Below are 15356 nucleotides of genomic sequence, written 5' to 3' on the forward strand. Positions count from 1 at the left end.
CGGGAAGATTTCAATTAGATTACATCATGGTCAGACAGAGATTCCGATATCAGATACTGGATTGTAAGGCGTACCCAGGAGCAGATATAGACTCAGATCACAATATAGTAGTGATGAAGAGTAGGCTGAAGTTCAAGACATTAGTCAGGAAGAATCAATACGCAAAGAAGTGGGATACGGAAGTACTAAGGAATGACGAGATACGTTTGAAGTTCTCTAACGCTATAGATACAGCAATAAGGAATAGCGCAGTAGGCAGTACAGTTGAAGAGGAATGGACATATCTAAAAAGGGCCATCACAAAAGTTGGGAAGGAAAACATAGGTACAAAGAAGGTAGCTGCGAAGAAACCATGGGTAACAGAAGAAATACTTCAGTTGATTGATGAAAGGAGGAAGTACACACATGTTCCGGGAAAATCAGGAATACAGAAATACAAGTCGCTGAGGTATGAAATAAATAGGAAGTGCAGGGAAGCTAAGACGAAATGGCTGCAGGAAGATTTGTGAAGACATCGAAAAAGATTCGGAAGGACAGACTCAGCATACAGGAAAGTCAAAACAACCTTTGGTGACATTAAAAGCAACGGCGGTAACATTAAGAGTGCAACGGGAATTCCACTGTTAAATGCAGAGGAGAGAGCAGATAGGTGGAATGAATACATTGAGAGCCTCTATGAGGGTGATGATTTGTCTGATGTGATAGAAGAAGAAACAGGAGTCGATTTTGAAGAGATAGGGGATCCAGTATTAGAATCGAAATTTAAAAGAGCTTTGGAGGACTTACGGTCAAATAAGGCAGAAGGGATAGATAACATTCCATCAGAATTTCTAAAATCATTGGGGGAAGTGGAAACAAAACGACTATTCACGTTGGTGTGTAGAATATATGAGTCTGGCGACATACCATCTGACTTTCGGAAAAGCATCATCCTCACAATTCCGAAGACGGCAAGAGCTGACAAGTGCGAGAATTATCGCACAATCAGCTTAACAGCTCATGCATAGAAGCTGCTTACAAGAGTAATATACAGAAGAATGGAAAAGAAAATTGAGAATGCGCTAGGTGACGATCAGTTCGGCTTTAGGAAAAGTAAAGGGACGAGAGAGGCAATTCTGACGTTACGGCTAATAATGGAAGCAAGGCTAAAGAAAAATCAAGACACGTTCACAGGATTTGTCGACCCGGAAAAAGCGTTCGACAATATAAAATGGTGCAAGCTGTTCGAGATTCTGAAAAAAGTAGGGGTAAGCTATAGGGAGAGACGGGTCATATACTATATATACAACAACCAAGAGGGAATAATAAGAGTGGACGATCAAGAACGAAGTGCTTGTATTAAGAAGGGTGTAAGACATGGCTGTAGCCTTTCGTCCCTACTCTTCAATCTGTGCATCGAGGAAGCAATGATGGAAATAAAAGAAAGGTTCACGAGTGGAATTAAAATACAAGGTGAAAGGATATCAGTGATACGATTCGCTGATGACATTGCTATCCTGAGTGAAAGTGAAGAAGAATTAAATGATCTGCTGAATGGAATGAACAGTCTACTGAGTACACAGTATGGTTTGAGAGTAAATCGGAGAAAGACGAAGGTAATGAGAAGTAGTAGAATTGAGAACAGCGAGAAACTTGACATCAGGGTTGATGGTCACGAAGTCAATGAAGTTAAGGAATTCTGCTACCTAGGCAGTAAAATAACTAATGACGGACGGAGCAAGGAGGACATCAAAAGCAGACTCGCTATGGCAAAAGAGGCATTTCTGGCCAAGATAAGTCTACTAATATCAAATACCGGCCTTAATTTGAGGAAGAAATTTCTGAGGATGTACGTCTGGAGTACAGCATTGTATGGTAGTGAAACATGGACTGTAGGAAAACCGGAAGAGAAGAGAATCGAAGCATTTGAGATGTGGTGCTATAGACGAATGTTGAAAATTTGGTGGACTGATAAGGTAAGGAATGAGGAGGTCCTACGCAGAATCAGAGAGGAAAGGAATATGTGGAAAACACTGATAAGGAGAAGGGACAGGATGATAGGACATCTGCTAAGACATGAGGGAATGACTTCCATGGTACTAGAGGGAGCTGTAGAGGGCAAAAACTGTAGAGGAAGACAGAGATTGGAATACGTCAAGCAAATAATTGAGGACGTAGGTTGCAAGTGCGACTCTGAGATGAAGAGGTTAGCACAGGAAACGAATTCATGGTGGGCCGCATCAAACTAGTCAGTAGACTGATGACAAAAAAAAAAAAAAAAAAAAAAGGGTAAGGCAGAGAGTTAGTTACTGTGAACTGTTCAGTGATAGGGCTTCTGTCATCCGAATCGACAGCATATCAACGACGACAACAGTAGTTCATATATACATGCCGACGTCGCAAGTCGAAGATAAAGAGATAGAGGAAGTATACAAGGATACTGAACCCGTAATTCAGGACGTAAAGTGAGGTGAATACCTAATGGCCACGGAGGACTGTAATACGGCTTTAGAGGAAAGAGCGAAAGAAATGGTTACAGGAGAGTTTGGGCTTGGTAAGGAATGAGAGAGGAGAAATGCTAATTGAATTCTGCTATAAATTTCAGCTACTAATAGCGAATACTCTGGTCGAGAATCACAAGAGGAAAAGGGCGAAACCTACGGGAAGACTTCTGTTGCAAAATGGTTAGCTAGACGTTCCGAAATCAGATACTGCATTTAAAGCGTACTCAGGAGCAGGTATAGACACGGATCACAATTTAGTAGTGATGAAGAGTAGGTTGAAATTGTAGAGACTAATCAGGAAAAACCAGTGCCTGAAGAAGTGGTATGCTGAAGTATTAAAAAATAGAGAGATACGCTTCAATTTCTCTGAGGCTATGGAAACTGCGACGAAGAATAGCTCAGCAGGTAGTTGGATTGAAGAGGAGCGCATTTCTCTAAAGACAGCAACCACAGAAGTTGGAAAGAAAAATGGAGGTGCAGGTGCAAAGAAGCTAACTGCGAAGAAACCATGGGTAACAAAAGAAATACTTCAGTTGATCGATGACAGAAGGAAGTACAGATATGTTCAGGGAAATTCAGGAATACAGAAATGCAAGTCGCTGGGGAATGAAATAAATAGGAAGTGTAGGGAACCCGAGACTAAATGGCTATATGAAAAATGTGAAGAAACCGATAATGAAATGATTGTAAGGAAGACTGACTCAAGTATAGAAAAGTAAAAACAACCTTCGGTGAAATTAAAAACGAGGGTGATAACTTTAAGAGTGTAATGGTAATTGCACTGTTAAATGCTAGGAGACAGCGGATTTGTGAAAGACTACGTTGTAGGCCTCTGTGAAGGGGAATACTTGTCGTTATAGAAGAAGAAACCGGAGTCATTATGGAAGACTTAATCAGAATTCGAAAGAGCTTTGGAAGGTCTAAGATCGAATAAGCCAGGAGCGATACATAACGTTCCATCAAAATTACTAAAATAATCGCGTGAAGTGGGAACAAAACGACTATTTACGTTGGTTCTGGCGATATACCATCTGACTTCTGGGAAAAAAAATCATCAACACATTTCCGAAGACTGCAAGAGCTGACAAGAGCGGGAACTATCGCACAGGTAGCTTAACAGCTCATTCATCCAACTTACTAATAAGTATTGTGTACGGAAGAATGGAAAAGATAATTGAGGATGCGTTACATGACAGTTTGGCTTCTGGTAAGATAAAGGTACCAGAGAGGCAATTCTGACGTTTCGGCTGATAATGGAAGTAAGACTGAATAAAAATCAAGACATGTTCACAGGATTTGTCGATCTAGAAAAAGCATTCGATAACGTAAAAAGGTGCAAGATGTTCGAAATTGTGGGAAAAACATGGATAAGTGATAGGTAAACACGGGTAATACATAATATATACGAGAACCAAGACGGAAAAATCAAAGTACGAGACGGAAAAGGATGTCCTCGGATTAAAAAAGAGTGTCTTTTCTCCCATTGTTGGATCTGTATCTTGAAGAAACAATTGCGGAAATCAAAGAACGTTTCAAGAGTGAAAAGATATCAATGATAAAATTCGCTGATGACACTACTATCCTCACTGAAAGTGAAGAATTACAGTATGTGTTCAATGGAATGAACATTTATCAGTACAGAAGGTGGAATGAGAGTGAATCGATGAAAGACGAAAGTAATGAGAAGTAGCACAAATGAGTACAGCGAGAATCTTAACATCAGGATTGGCGACCACGAGGTAGAAGTAGTTAAGGAATTCTCCTACCTAGGCAGCAAAGTAAGCGATGACAGACGGAGCAAGGAGGACGTAAGAATCACACTAGGAATGGCAAACAGGGCGAAGAGAACTGTCAAATATAGGCCTTAACTTGAGAAAGAAATTTCTGAGAATGTGCGTTGTTGTGTAATGAAACATGGATCGTGGGAAACCGGAAAAGAAGAGAATCAAAGCATATGAGAAGTGGTGTTACAGATGAATGTCAAAAATTAGGTGGACTGGTAACGTAAGGCATGAGGAGGTTATCCTCAGAATCTGCGAGGAAGGGAATACATGGAAAACACTGACAAGAAGAAGGGTATCATAGGACATAATTACCGTGGTACTAGATAGAACCGCAGTTGCGTAGAAACTGTAGAGAAAGTCTAAGTTTGGAATACATGCAACCAATGATTGAGGACGTAGGTTGCAAGTACTACTCTGAGTTGAAGCGGTTGGCACAGGAGAGAAATTAATGGCCGGTCCCATTAAACCAGTCAAAGTACTGATGACTAAAAAAAGAAAGAATACGAAACGGTGCTAAATTGGAGGAAGGCACCTTATCAGTTCGTAATTTCCTCCTCACTTATGGTATTTCACGATAAACGTAGCGATATTAACAGCGTTTAACATTGATGATTGCAATTGTTGAAACTTCATACAGGGGAATCTTTCAAAGCGTCTGCGACCATGATAGGCTGAATAACACATTTTTTCTTGGTCGCTGCGCCCCTGAACACAGACCTGCCTATATCCCAAGAAAACTACGTCACAATATACACTGACTGTGTTCTTCCTGATCAAATTATACAAAACAGAGAAGAAACAGGATTGTAACAATAGTTTAATAATTACAGTTTTATTAAAAACTTTAATTTTTACCAACTAATGTTTTTGTGCAATTATTTTGTTACAAGTACCTACCACTACTGATATATAAAAGTTTTATAGCATTCACTTGTACCTCTTAAAGGACTAACTTTGTTTAAACTATTGATACTGTGTCAGTGAGAACGGCATTGCTCTAATTCTTACTTTTGCTCACTAAGTGTGTGTCGGCTTTTGACATATTCTATTGTATGTCGATTTCGATGTTTCATATTGAAGTCATTTAGACCGTGATTTGATGACGCTGTAAACGTCATCACATTTTGTAACGGGTTAGTATGTGAGGTGGATTCCTTGTTGGCTATGAGAGATGTCATGGCACTATATATTGTTCTGTATGTTACCGTTTTCACTACGAATCATTTCTGCGAACGTATTTGTCGACATTGTAGTTTTCAACCTAAATGTTGATGACGGATTAATGGTATTGTGTAACTTCGGCATTATGACAGTTTTCCAAATGAGCTTGTAGCAAAAAGGAGCAGCTATCGTACGGTATTGGAGTCTTGCTCCTGCACTATTTTCACATTGAGCCACCCCTAACGTTTTGACTGATGAGGCTTTCGGTGAGCTTCGTGCTATTTCTCATATTAATAGCGTATGTTCAGGCTTTATATTAGCTGCATATAAACACAATGGTGGACCTATAGGTCACGCGAAATTCGTTGTAAATCGCCTTTCCAGTATCACGCACTTCACATCGCACATTACTTTTGATGCAGATTACTTAAGATTACACTTATTTTCTTTTATGGATCAATTATGGTTGCCATGTATAGAAACTTCACATAGCATTCGTATTTAATGAACGTAAATTCATACGGGAACGTTTGAATTTAGAAATTACCTAAAGGCATATCACTTATGTAGTATCACTGTCATTACTGCCATCAGTTCTTTACATGTGATTGATTTGAACTATCATTACTGCCATTTACGTTATTATCGTCATCATTGTTTTTTATAGGATCCTAAACCTAAGATGTCTTATATAAGGTTTATTTCCTCGTCCGGCCTCAAAATACAGTTCCCTTCTACTCTACACACGTTACAACGCTAGATATTGTTAGTATTAATACTGCAGTCGTTGTTTGTTCCTGCATATCTAGCAACTACAGTCTTGACTCTTTTAAAAAGTACTGTTGTAAAATGAAGCGTCACATGACCAAGTTACCTATCTTTTGAAATATATTAATGTCCAGTGTATAAATGATTGTAAAATGTTACATGTTTACGCTATAATTAGAATATATAAGGAGGGGAATAAATGTGGGACAATGAATGTGGGAAATTATTTTTTCTGTATGCTGGTCACAACATCCACATGTTGGCCCAACATGTTTACTCTGTAATGAGCTGCACGGTGAGAGCCAATTTCGTTTTTAATGTTCACCAAATTGTTTCAGTTCTGACTAGAGACTATGCATCCATAAAGTATGTGATCAGCTTGAGCGTCACCACAATTAGGAGTATCTACAGGCTATTCTACCCTTTTAATGTTAGTTCCTTGTAGAAAAGATTTGATCTGAAGAATCAGGAGCAATAAAAAATGGAATATGGTGACCAAGACAAGGATTTTTTTATTTGTTAGTTTCATTGTTTTCTAGTCGGCCCTATCATTTGTTGGCGATGTATTTGGGAATAAATATGCAACAAGTCTTTTTCTGGAACATTATTGTAATGAATGCACAGGCCTCAAGGTTCAGCTTAAGATTAACAAAAGCGGTTGTCCCATATGTCCAACTGTAAGTGTCACAAACAAACAAGGATACAAAATTATTAGAAAACTTTATAGTATACTGTAGGAAAATTACAACTATGAAAACAGCTTTTCAGTTAACAACAGTTTTGAGTTAATCAGCAATATTAAGGACGTAATAGTGCCATACACAGCAACATTGGCCTCCTTTGGGTTAGTAAACATCCACACATACATCCCCTGCAATGACACTCTCTCAATAATACAAAGCAATTTAATCAAATACAAAACGCTAAGCAATGCAGAAATTTATGGACTATGACGTTGCTTGAATTAAGCCTCTCACACAACTATTTTTAGTCAATGACCAGTTCTGCATGTAAAACAAAGGTCTGGAAATGGGTAGCAGCCTTGCAGACTTGCTACATACGAGACATAACTTAGAACAGGAACTATTCTTAATTCATTCACAATTTAATGGAAAAAATCTTGTGTTATAAAAGATATGTGAATAAATCAATAATACTTTTCAATGGTCCAAAATAAGAACTAAATAACCTATCAAATGAAATAAATATAACGCTTGCAAATATTAAACTCACACTTCAACATCAGACCACGAAAGGAATTAATTTCCTGGATATGAGGATGCACAGTCACAATAACAAGCATATCTTCCAAATATATAGAAAACTCACTACCACTGATGTTGCCATTAACAATACCTCATGACACCAAAACCAACACCATCCATATTCTTCAAGTCATCTGTAAACCGTGTAGTTCGCATCCGCATCAGTGAAGCAGACAAATGTAAAGGAATGAACACTCTAAAATTTATAGCCAAAAATGATGGATATAACACCTCCCCCAAAGAAACCCTACATGAAAAAGTCCAAAGTAAACTTAAGCAAGCACCATCACCATTAAAAGTCAAAAACGAAATCCCAAAATTTGCCAGTCTTCCACTGTAGAAGTTTCATATAAACTCACAAATATTTTCAGACCACATAACATAAAAACTCAGAATAAACAAAAAAATAAAGCTGCTCACAATAATAGGTCTTCCTCCTCATAGAGGCTTTCAGTGACTCTTTCCATCCATCCGCTCTACCCCCTGCATTTAAGAGTGGAATACCCATTGCTCTCTTAATGTTACCATCCTTGCTATTAATTTCACCGAAGGTTGTTTTGATTTTTCTATTTGCTGAGGCAGTACTTCCGACAAACATTTCTTTTTCGATTTTTTCACATTTTTCATGCATCCATTTCGTCTTAGCTTCCTTGCACTCCCTATTTATTTCATTCCTCTGCGACCTGTATTTCTGAATTTCTCTGAACATTTTTGTACTTCCTGCTGTCATCGATCAACTGAAGTATTACTTGTGTTGGTTTCTTCGCTGTTACCTTCTTTGTACCTCTACTTTTCTTTAAAATGTCTGTGACTGCCCTTTCCAGAGATGTCCATTTCTCTTGAACCGAACTGCCTACTGACTTATTCTTCACTGCAGTATATACAGGATCAGAGAACTTCACGGATATCTCTTCATTCCTTAGAATTTTCGTCTCCTACTTCTTTGCGCATGATTATTCCTGAGTAGTCTCTTAACATTCAGCCTGCTCCTCATCACTATTAAACCGTGATCTGAGTCCGAATCTGCTCCTGTGTACGCCTTACGATCCTCTATCTGATTTCGGAGTCTCTGTCTGACCATGTAATCCAACTGGAATCTTTCCGTATCTCCTCGTCTTTTCCAAGTATGTCTCCACCTCTTGAACAGAGTCTTCGGTGTTACTCGCAGAAATTTATTGTAGAAGTCAATTAGTCCTCTTCCCCCTCTCATTTCTAGTACCAAGCCTATATTCTCCCGTATAGCTTTCTACCGCATTCCAACCCTCCATGAAGGATTTTAATCTCCTTTTACGTACTGAATTACCCATTCAATAGCCTAATATACTTTATCTACAATCCCCATGAGACTTTTTCAAAAAAATGGTTCAAATGGCTCTGAGCACTATGGGACTCAACTGCTGTGGTTATCAGTCCCCTAGAACTTAGAACTACTTAAACCTAACTAACCTAAGGACATCACACACATCCATGCCCGAGGCAGGATTCGAACCTGCGACCGTAGCAGTCCCACGGTTCCGGACTGCGCGCCTAGAACCGCGAGACCACCGCGGCCGGCTAGACTTTTTCAGTTACAGGCGACATGTCCTGTGAATACACATTCTGTGTCTTTAATGCAGTGGTTTACATTGCCTCCTGCAGCGTCACGCCTTCGATCATTGCTGATTCTTCCGCTTTTTAGGGGCAGTTTCTCACCCGAAGAGAAAAAGAGTGCCCTGAATCTCTGTCCGCTCCTCCGCCCTCTTTCATAATGTCGTTGGCAGAATGAGGGTGATTTCTTATGTCTGAAGTCTTCAGCCGCCAATGCTGACAATTTTTATTCAAAATTTAGGCAGTGGCGGGGTTCGAACCAGGAAAGGGCACGTTCTGATTACTAATTCACGTCACTACCCCTAAACCACGGGTCACCCATTAACTCCTAATTTCGCCGCTCTGTACTGACTTACGTTCGTCGAACGTCTGACATTGACGTCTGCGGTTATTTTACGATGTGTTGCTTGTCTGTTAGCACTAACAACTCTGCGGTAACGGCGCTGCTCTCGGTCGTTAAGTTCTTGGCGTCAGCCACTGCGTTGTCCGTGGTGATAGGTAAAGCCTGAAATTTGGTATTCTAGGCACACCCCGGACGCTGAGGATCTTGAAATATTGGTTTCCTAACGATTTCCGAAATACGCCATCCGTCTAGCTGCAGCTACCCCTTCCGCTTTCCAAAGTCTTTTAATTCTCGTCGCCAACTGAGTACAAATGACAGCTCCGCGAATGCGCTGCCCTGTTGTTCCTCGTGTACGCAATACTACCGCCACCTGTATATGCGCGTATTTCTGTCCTACGACTTTTGTCACCAAAATATTAGTCAAGTATCCTGTACAAATGCACAAGACAACTGCGCTCACTGCGTGGTGGTGAAGTGGAAGTAAGGTTTCCGTCAAGCAGACGCTAAATCACACTAGGGCGCTTACTTACCTTTCCTCGTGCGCCTCGAGGTCTTTTGGTCGTTGTTGGCCCTTCTCCAGAACCAACGTGGGCAGGCTGGAGCAGACAAGGGGAGCAGCGGGTGCGTCCTCCTCCGGTTCTGGACCGCTCAGCTTCTGGAGCCTCTCTGCCGCAGAGTCGCTCCGCATGTCGGTCATCTCCGTGCCGCACTCGTCCTCTGAGAACATACCAATCCATCATTCAATATCGCCTGGAACCTACCCATCTTCTTTTTACGAATATTTCTTTCGTGTCTTTGACGAGAGGTACCCTTATGACGGGTGGTTCAGTATTCAAATGTGGACATCTGAAAGAAATTAGAACGTTTTTCCTAACTGTTGTTTCAGTATGATTATATAATTAAGCAGCTACTTAATTACGAGTTCGTTATAAGACAGCAGCACTTCAGATCCCACGCTCGCTAACGGGAGCGATAAAGCAAGTGAGAACTACACTCCTGGAAATGGAAAAAAGAACACATTGACACCGGTGTGTCAGACCCACCATACTTGCTCCGGACACTGCGAGAGGGCTGTACAAGCAATGATCACACGCACGGCACAGCGGACACACCAGGAACCGCGGTGTTGGCCGTCGAATGGCGCTAGCTGCGCAGCATTTGTGCACCGCCGCCGTCAGTGTCAGCCAGTTTGCCGTGGCATACGGAGCTCCATCGCAGTCTTTAACACTGGTAGCATGCCGCGACAGCGTGGACGTGAACCGTATGTGCAGTTGACGGACTTTGAGCGAGGGCGTATAGTGGGCATGCGGGAGGCCGGGTGGACGTACCGCCGAATTGCTCAACACGTGGGGCGTGAGGTCTCCACAGTACATCGATGTTGTCGCCAGTGGTCGGCGGAAGGTGCACGTGCCCGTCGACCTGGGACCGGACCGCAGCGACGCACGGATGCACGCCAAGACCGTAGGATCCTACGCAGTGCCGTAGGGGACCGCACCGCCACTTCCCAGCAAATTAGGGACACTGTTGCTCCTGGGGTATCGGCGAGGACCATTCGCAACCGTCTCCATGAAGCTGGGCTACGGTCCCGCACACCGTTAGGCCGTCTTCCGCTCACGCCCCAACATCGTGCAGCCCGCCTCCAGTGGTGTCGCGACAGGCGTGAATGGAGGGACGAATGGAGACGTGTCGTCTTCAGCGATGAGAGTCGCTTCTGCCTTGGTGCCAATGATGGTCGTATGCGTGTTTGGCGCCGTGCAGGTGAGCGCCACAATCAGGACTGCATACGACCGAGGCACACAGGGCCAACACCCGGCATCATGGTGTGGGGAGCGATCTCCTACACTGGCCGTACACCACTGGTGATCGTCGAGGGGACACTGAATAGTGCACGGTACATCCAAACCGTCATCGAACCCATCGTTCTACCATTCCTAGACCGGCAAGGGAACTTGCTGTTCCAACAGGACAATGCACGTCCGCATGTATCCCGTGCCACCCAACGTGCTCTAGAAGGTGTAAGTCAACTACCCTGGCCAGCAAGGTCTCCGGATCTGTCCCCCATTGAGCATGTTTGGGACTGGATGAAGCGTCGTCTCACGCAGTCTGCACGTCCAGCACGAACGCTGGTCCAACTGAGGCGCCAGGTGGAAATGGCATGGCAAGCCGTTCCACAGGACTACATCCAGCATCTCTACGATCGTCTCCATGGGAGAATAGCAGCCTGCATTGCTGCGAAAGGTGGATATACACTGTACTAGTGCCGACATTGTGCATGCTCTGTTGCCTGTGTCGATGTGCCTGTGGTTCTGTCAGTGTGATCATGTGATGTATCTGACCCCAGGAATGTGTCAATAAAGTTTCCCCTTCCTGGGACAATGAATTCACGGTGTTCTTATTTCAATTTCCTGGAGTGTATATCAGAATGTTAGAAGTAGTCACAATGAACCTGCAGTCGCCCATTACAAACACTGTTGTAAGGTGCTTAAAAATGTTATTAGGAAGACAAAGACTATGTGGTGCTCAAATAGAATAGCAAATTCACAGGATAAAATTAAAACCATATGGTCAGTTGTGAAGGAAGTGTCTACACAGCAGCACAAGGTCGACGATGTAATGTCACTTCGTAGTAAAAATATTTCTGTTACTGATAAATCTGATCTATGTACAGTATTTAACAATCATTTTCTGAGCATTGCTGGTGAATTAAATAAAAAAAAATTAGTTTCTACAGGATATCACGTAACTCTCTTAGCAAATGCCTTTCCGAGATTGATGTCTGAAATACTCATCTGTGATACAAACAAGGGGGACATTGAGTCAATAATTAAATCACTGAAGACTAAAGACTCTCATGGATCTGACGGAGTGCCTAGCAGAATATTAAAGTACTGTGCGGTACATGCTAGCCCTGTACTTAGCCATATTTGTAATTTTTCCTTTAGCAATGGTCAGTTCACTGAACGATTAAAGTACTCAATAGTAAAGCCGATGTATAAAAGGGGAGAAAGGGCTAATGCAGAAAATTTTAGACATGTTTCTATGCCATCAGTGTTTGATGAAGTTATTGGGAAGATCTGTATGTAAGGATAATTGTTCATTTTATATCACATAACTTACTATCAAATGTGCAGTTTGGCTTTAGAAGTCGTTTAACAATGAAAATGCTATATTCTCTTTTCTCTGTGAGGTACTGAGTGGGTTAAACAAAATGTTTCAAACGCTAGGCATATTTTTTGATTCAACTATGGCGTTTGATTGTGTTGATCACAAGATATTGGTTCAGAAGTTGGACCATTACGGAATACGGGAAGTAGTTCACAATTGGTTCACCTCTTACTTTAACAACTGACACCAAAAGGTCATTATTCACAGAGTTGAAAATGGCTGTGATGTGGAGCTGAGTGAGGTACGGACAAATAGGGCGATGCCCCAGAGATTAGTGTTGGGGCCACTCCTGTTCCTTATTTATATAAATGATATGGCCTCTAGTATTACAGGTGTGACCAAGATATTTCTGTTTGCTGATGACACTAGCTTGGTAACAAAGGATGTTGTGTGTAACTTTGGCTCCGTTTCAAATAGTGCAGTTCATGACATAACTTCATGGCTTGTAGAAAATAAACTAACGCTCAATCACTGTAAGACTCAGTTTTTACAGTTTCTGTCACACAGTTCAACAAAATCCGACGTTTTAATTTCACAGAATAGGCATATGATTCGTGTAACTGAACAGTTCAATTTATAGGTTTTCAGATAGACAGTAAACTGTCGTGGAAAGCCCACGTTTAGGATCTTGTTCAAAGAATTTACTATTGGAACGATATCTGAAGTAAGTTATCGTTCCATACGAAAACTAGTCTACTTTGCTTATTTTCATTCCCTTATGTCGTATGATATTACACTTTTGGTTAACTCTTCACACACATTCTTAAAGGAAATTTTTGGCTCAGAATCGGGCGGTTCGGGCAGTAAGTGGTGTAAGTTCGCGAACCTCTTGTCGACCCCTGTTCACTAGTCGGTGTATTATGACATTGCCATCTCAATATATGCATTCCTTACTGCAGTTTTCTGTTAACATATCAGCTTATCCCCAAGAATAAGCAGCTTTCACTCAGTTAATACTACACAGAAATCCAACCTGCTTTTGGATCGGACTCCCTTAACTCTTGTGCAGAAAGGTGTGCAGGACTCTGTTGCACCCATTTTCAGTAAGTTACCACAAGAATTCGAAAATTTTAGCAGTAATCGACGCGCTTTCAAATCTAAAGTGAACAGCTTCCTCGTGGGTCACTCCTATTCTGTTGAGAAGTTCCTTGAACCATTAAGCTGATCCTTACGTTATATTTTTCACTGCGTTTACTGAAACTTACGGCTAGACTTTTTTTGGGTTCATAAATATCTTATTTATATCTGTTACTCCTCTGATGTTTTAAGTTCATGTACTGACACATTGCCGCGCGGGATTAGTCGAGCGATCTTAGGCGCTGCAGTCATCGACTGTGCGGCTGGTTCCCTAGGGCATGGGTGTGTGTGTTTGTCCTTAGGATAATTTAGGTTAAGTAGTGTGTAAGCTTACGGACTGATGACCTTAGCAGTTAAGTCCCATATGATTTCACACACATTTGAACATTTTTTCGAACTGACACATTCCACGATCTTGGAGATTTGCTCCTCAAGTTGGTCCTGCGAAACTTGACGTTTAAATAAATAAATAACTGATACAAAGTAAATGAATGGAAGGGCTAGGTTGTTTCTTTAAGACACATTACACTTTTATTTCAAGCGACTTCCATGAAAAGAAAACAACGTTGAAAACTCTCGTTCAATATATTTCTGCCAACATAATTTCAAACAGTGAAATGGATGTACCCCAATAACATCCTCAGCAATTACAAAATGCAACTACAGCAACTTACGAAAAGACAGTATAATAAATCAAATTTAAAAAAACAAATTTATAAATTCCCCATTATTTATGCCTACAAAATACTGCTGTGATATTAATGGCATTAAGCCTCAATCAAATAAAAATACAAAGCCGGGGTGAAAAGTAATGCCTCCCAGTTTTTGTGTCAATAGTATTAAAGCCTTTCAAATAAAACTAACGTTATTAATATTCTGAAGCTTTATGCTTCATCTCTACATATTTATTTTTCGACATAATAACGATGGCGACGAACACGTTTCCCCCAAAGAGTGACCACCTTGTTGATACCGTCACTGCAGTCGGTTTGACTCTGTTGACGAACCCACAAACAGACTTCTCCCTGCAGTGGTTCATCACTATCAAACTTAAAGCCCCAAATGCGTGCTTTAAGTTCTGGAAACATGTGAATATCGGATGGGGCCAAGTGGGGAATGTGTCATGATCGATAACAGTGAAAATAAAGCGTCAGATTGTTGCAGATTTCGGAGCGCTCGAATGTTGTCTGGCATTGTCATACTGAAAGAAGGAGTACTCAGTGGGTGGCCGAACTCTTCGAATTCGAAAATAGATTACAGCACACTGTTTCTGGCACACAGACAATTATTAGATTGGTCCTAAAGTTCGTAGCGTTTTTGTATTGCATGTTGATATTCCAGTTGCTATGGGTTTATTTATCGATTATCATTTTTTGCTCATAGTTCTCTGTTCGTATTTGAGTGTACATGTTGTCATTTTGTCATCTGGAGACAGTGAGTGGAGCTGTGGATGCTACAAAATGTTTTTCCAAGTGAAGAAATTGGAACTCTCCACGTTCAGGAAGACCTTCAGGGTTTGTTGCAGATCGTTCGAACGCATTAATATGCAGTGATCTACGTTAGTGTATATGAAATTGGCAAATGTGTTGAATTATGATCATCCTGCCATAGTGCGACAATTGCATGCAATGGTGGGGTTCAAAAATCGGATGTTTGGATACCGCATGATCTAAGCAAAAATCACTAAAAGAGCGGCAAGTTCACGAAGACCTTCAGGGTTTGT

At 41.3% G+C, this 15356-nt stretch overlaps 1 protein-coding gene across 1 annotated transcript in view; it reads right to left on the minus strand.

Moving 5' to 3' along the window:
* Nucleotides 1–15356, minus strand: part of LOC126252347 (UNC93-like protein) — a 435773-nt gene that overhangs the window by 349571 nt on the left and 70846 nt on the right. The window contains exon 2 of the mRNA XM_049953237.1: nucleotides 9922–10108. Coding sequence (XP_049809194.1) covers nucleotides 9922–10108 — 187 coding nt within the window. The remainder of the gene's footprint in view (nucleotides 1–9921; nucleotides 10109–15356) is intronic.

Source organism: Schistocerca nitens, chromosome 4 (genome assembly GCF_023898315.1).
Source record: "Schistocerca nitens isolate TAMUIC-IGC-003100 chromosome 4, iqSchNite1.1, whole genome shotgun sequence".
In the NCBI taxonomy this organism is placed as follows: domain Eukaryota; kingdom Metazoa; phylum Arthropoda; class Insecta; order Orthoptera; family Acrididae; genus Schistocerca; species Schistocerca nitens.